Source organism: Stenella coeruleoalba (assembly GCF_951394435.1).
Source record: "Stenella coeruleoalba genome assembly, chromosome: 7".
NCBI classification, from domain to species: domain Eukaryota; kingdom Metazoa; phylum Chordata; class Mammalia; order Artiodactyla; family Delphinidae; genus Stenella; species Stenella coeruleoalba.
In genome coordinates, this window is record NC_137153.1 from 118,976,714 (window position 1) to 118,982,067 (window position 5,354).

At 48.7% G+C, this 5,354-nt stretch overlaps 1 protein-coding gene across 3 annotated transcripts in view; it reads right to left on the reverse strand.

Annotated features, from left to right (window-relative positions):
- DDX31 (DEAD-box helicase 31) overlaps positions 1-5,203 on the reverse strand; it is a 74,010-nt gene extending 68,807 nt beyond the window's left edge. The window contains exon 1 of one of the 3 annotated variants that reach the window (XR_013829204.1): positions 4,638-5,202. Coding sequence is in view for 2 of the 3 variants with exons in the window: in XM_079927725.1 (XP_079783851.1) it covers positions 4,638-4,748 (111 nt within the window). In the remaining variant the exon portion in view is untranslated. Of the gene's footprint in view, positions 1-4,637 lie in introns of all 3 variants that reach the window. The other 2 variants (XM_079927725.1, XM_079927726.1) reach the window with 2 other exon arrangements.
- Positions 5,204-5,354: the final 151 nt, after the last annotated feature.

The following is a 5,354-nucleotide window of genomic DNA, read 5'->3' on the forward strand; positions in this document are numbered from 1 at the left end:
ATCAAGAAGGGAGAAACATTTTTCAGGCTGAATCTTAACAAACGGAGTCTGTTTGCAGGGAGGAGAGGACCCACCTTGCGAAGCGTGCAAGCTATGTCAATCCAAATCTCCAGGAATCCACGTACACGACAAGAACGAGAAAGAGGGGAAATGGACCTTTTCTCTTGCCACCAACAAAGCCCATCGGTGACTACATAAGCTGCAGCCCAGCCCATGCCCAGGAAGCGGAAACCTTCATTACCGCTCTACCCCAGAGCGACTGGACCGCTGTCGTTCTCTGCCCTCACGCTGCTCCCCCACATTCAGATGGCTTGCAGACGATTCCTGCTCCCAGTTCCCATTGCAAATGAGAATTCAGCTCCATCCGTCACCTCTATCACAATTACTTCCAACTCTCCTCGCCTTTCCACTCCCTGTCTGATCGCCAAGTACAGGCTACAACATGAGACATTTTCTTGCCTGTTGCTTCTCATTTCCATAACATGAATGTTGTTAAATGTACGATGTCCAAACTTCCCCTAGGAGAAGTTCATCCAATTCCTCTATTTTCCTTGGCCTTCTCTTCCACTTTACATTACACATGAATATAAAAACATCCTGTGAGTAGCTAGGATTGTTATTCTGGAGTTCTGGTTTCTCTTGGAATATGTTATTTTCCTCTTGGCTTGAAATCATGACTTCTGTGTACACATCAGCTTGCTTTAGCCATGACTGTCAGCTTTTTTTTTTTTTTTTTTTTTTTTTTTTGCGGTACGTGGGCCTCTCACTGTTGCGGCCTCTCCCATTGCAGAGCACAGGCTCCGGACGCGCAGGCTCAGCGGCCATGGCTCACGGGCCCAGCCACTCCGCGGCATGTGGGATCCTCCCAGACCGGGGCACGAACCCGTGTCCCCTGCATCGGCAGGCGGACTCTCAACCGCTGCGCCACCAGGGAAGCCCGACTGTCAGCTTTTGACTAACCTAGCAATAACAATAGTTCTTTGTTCCTGGCAACCTAAGGGCTCCTATAGCTAAGTAATTCGATACATACAACTTCAAATATTTAGTATTAATATTTAGTATTAATGAAGTAGGTACTGACCCGCTTCATTTTACAAATTTTACAAATTTATTTTTACGAAGTCCCAAATTTTCAGACTAAAAAGAGTTGAAGTCAACTTTCAGGTCGGAATGAAATGTGCAGATCTTACGTGGTTTACAGACCCACAGGCTCTTGGAGCACAAAAAGGCCCAAAGGCCTCTCCCCCCAACGCATGTGTGGATTTCCCATCACCAGACCCCCTGACAGGTGGCCCTGCAACTCCTGCCTGCACCTCCTCCTACTGTCCTCCATCCCATGAGGCAGCCCATTCTGTCCCCAACCAAGTTCTAGGGGCTGGGAAGCTGTTTCTGACATTCAGGCAAGACCTGTCTTCTAGAAGATCCCTCTACTAGTTTGCAGTTTGCTTTCTGCGGCAACTCTTGTATGTAACATTCCTTCATTCATCACAGCACTCCTCGCTTTCCTCCTTCTTTGGACTAAATATCCCCAACAGGACACAAACTTTAGATCCCTTACCATCCCGGTCACTCTTTATTCCCATGTCAACTTCTCTCTAAAGGCAAGTGTTCCGAATTAAGCACAGTATCAGGCAGGCTTTCCATTGCTCGGCTAAACCTGAAAACGTGTAATGAGAGCTACAAAGCCCTTTAGAATCTAACCTTGGCCCATCTCACCAGTCTCAGCTTTACCCTCTGCTGTCCTGGACTTCCTTAAATTCCTAGAATGTACCAAGCTCCTTCTCTCCTCAGGGCCTTTGCACATGTTACTCCTACACCCATGTCCCCAGCCCTCCCCTCACACTCATCCTTCAGATCTAGGGCTACCTGCTGCGTCCTCAGAAGAGCCTTTCCTGACCTCCTCTCTCCACCTGTCAAACCAGGGTGCCTGCTCTTGGCTCTCCTGGCACCCTTATTCTCCTTTGCAGCACTCGGTAAAATAATAAATATAGCACATAATTCACTGTGTGATGTCTGTCTTCCCCATTAGATTGGAAGAAATGGACAAGCCTGTCCCAGGCTTGCACTGAATCCCCTGCACAGGACCACGTCTGGCACAAAGTAAGTGCTCAATAAATAATTGTAAGATTAATGAATAACACGTGGTGGAATTATCCTTTTCCGTGATCTGGATCTATTCTATTTGTTAGTTCCCCCGCACCCCACCAGCATCCACAACACATTCATTTAAAAAACTGGCCACCGTCAAGTAGCTTGGTTCTGAAGATACAAAGGTTAGACAAGCCCTTGAAGAAGTCACAGACTAGCGGGAGAGACAAAAGTGGAAAATCGCAAATCTAAACCTGTATTTGTACTACAGAAGAGGTACAAAGGGTTATTTGGGCACAAAACATGAAGAAAGACTACCATGGCCCACAGCGAGGCGAAGGGAGGCAAAGGTACAGGAATGCTTCATGAGGTGGCATTTGAGCAGAGAAGAGCAGGGACACATCTGGATCTTCTAAAGATAAGCAAGTGCCTGAGTCTGCTCCCCCACCTGCATAATGAGGGGATTATGGCAGGTGACCTCTAGGGCCCATCCCGCCCTACCAGTCTACATGCCACGTCTTTGATATTAATAAACATATTCAGTAGTTACTATACAACAGGGAGTATGCTAAATACTTACATGAATGATGTCATCTATCCATAGGGTACTGGCATCATCCCATTTTCAGATGAGAACACAGAGAAAGAGAAGTGCGGTAATCTGCCACAGGATCACTGAGGGATGAAGGCTTTGCCCAGACACTAGTTCCACGCCCTGGCTTCCTAACAACAATGCTACAACACCATCTAGTAAATGTATCCTGTTTGGTTAGAAAATGTATCCTGTTTGGTTAGAAAACATCAGGTATAGTTTGATCCCAATTTTGTTCTGCTTGTTTTCCAGAAGGATATATACCACAATGTTACCCAGAGTTATCTCTGAGTATGACAATCATGGGTGGGGTTTGTTTTTTTTTTTAATCTACTTTCCAAATTTCCTACAATAAATGTGTATTTTTTTCTCTTATTTTTTAGAAAAAACATTCTGCATAGCATTAGATAGAGAATAATTTAAGCTGTCAAGGTCTTTCCAAGTCCAGTATATGAGCTACTCAACCCAAATTCAGGCTACTAGCAAATCTGATCAGCATATACATAATCCTCATTCAAGACATAAACAAAAATGTAGGTGCAGACAAGGCCACTGCAGACAGTTATCATCACCTGATGAATATCCTTTTGACACAGTGGTTCAAGCAATCATAAAACCAGATAGCTGACATTTATTTATTCAACTCACTCCACAAAGTGTTACTAAGTGCTTTCTATGTGTTAGTTACTAGGCATGTACATGCCACAAGCACCCTACTGACCTCCTGATGTAGCAATTCTATTACCCAACATGGAGTCAATATGACTTTTTTTAAAAATAATTGACATGTATTAAGTGCTCCTATGGGCCAGAAAACGTACGGAGTCTTTATGTATATTATTTCATTTAATCTTCATAGTAGCCTTATATGAAGTAGAAATTATTGTTCTCATTTTATGGATACGAAAAGTGAGGATCAGAGAGGTGAAGTAATTTCTTCAAGGTCACAGCTAGCATGTTGCAAGGTCAAATCCCAGGTCTGTCCCACTCCAAATTCCACGTTCCCAATTGGCTCGCTGGTACTGATACTTCCCCGCCCCCTCGGCATAGATGCAGCTACAACATCACCCAGCTGAGAAGTCCTTACAAGTCTCTAAATCCTGAAGTTGATTATCACTAAAAAAATCCAGACAATAGCCCAGACAGTGGGTATGAGCTGATGTGAGCTTATATGAACTCAAGGAGTTTCAGCGTCACCACATTGGTTGAAAGGAACTGAACTGAACTTCGGCAATTTTTCAATGGCATTAAGTGATGCTTGTTCGAGAACCGCCCCCCCCCCCCCACTTTCCTTGGCACCAAACTGTAACCTTCCTGGTCATTAAGGCAACATGATTTCCCAACAGATTTCTGCCCTGCAGCCCTCCTCTTTCCTAGGAGCTAAGTCAACCATCTTAAACTAATTTTCAGCTCTGGCTTGGGTTAAATTTAAGGCATCTTTTTCTTTCTCACCTAATGAGGGGATTATATTGATGAGTTGTATTTTCTTTCCCCCCTTCACTGCACGTGGATGAAAATACACCCGTTTTGAAAACTCTTAAAAGAAATTTCTAGTCTCCAGTCCTCATTCCCGAAACAAACGACCCTTAGAGTCGAGGAAAGGGCGGCTTAAAAAAGTTCAGAGATGCTCTTGGTAAGTGAAAAGCTGGGCCTCTCGCGCGAGCGTCAGTTCCTAACTTCTCCGAGTGACAGTCTCAGATCCCTGCCTCCAACTAGCAGCCCGCGCCAGCCTCCCGCCCGTCTACAGCCGCTCCGCTCCCTCCAAGAACGTCTCCGCAGAATGGTGTCCCGGTCTCAGACACGTGTTGCTCAGCGACTCCTCCAGGAGCTGCCCGATATCTGACTTTCCCCTCTTAACTCCCCAAGTAATTCGAACCCCGACCGAGAGGCAAGGCGGTAGGTGCCGGCGCGCCGCGGCCCCGGGTGCGAACGAATCCGAAACCGGGTCAGAACTCACCCGCCTCGACTGGGCTGGGCGGGGTCTGGAGGACGTCGTGGGGACTGCGGCCCGGGACTCGGGAACATGGGGAGTTCCCCATGTTCCGTCGGCTCCGTCGGCTGCTGCCATGCCGGCAGAAAAGCGAGCCGAGACCTCGCGAACCAGCACCGCCACTCCGCTCCGACCCACGTGAGACGTGCGCGAGGACCCCGCGTAGCTGCCCCGCCGGGTCCTGCGCCCGCGCGCCTTCCGGGTCCCGAAGAGCCCGCGAACACACGGCCCCGCGCCTCTAGAGATCGAAGCCGCGGCCCCGGGGCCCCAGGGCGAGGCGGCGGCCCCGTTTGGCGTCCCTAGTGGCTTGGCCTATGGCAGGGGGTGTCAAATCACACTCAACCCCACAGTTCATGCCGTACAGTTCTTTGAATTCCTTTGAGAAACAAGAGCCGTGCCCCATCGAACCAATGTTTCCTTCCTTTGCCGCCCGGTTACTGTTCCCTCAGCACCTTAGTTGCCCCGGGAGGTCCCTAAAAGGGCTTGGGGATTGGCCACGCCGCGGCGGGGGCTGAGGAGGGGGTGGTCCCTGCCCCTCTCCCCCGCGCTGTCCAGCCCGGGCGCTTCCGTCCGGCCAGCAGAGGAGTAGCTTTTTTTTACAGGCAGCGCCTTGGCCACCTGGCAGGGCTGGGTCGCCTAGCAACGGCGGGGTCCTTCCTGGCTCGGCGGCGCTTCGGGCCTGAG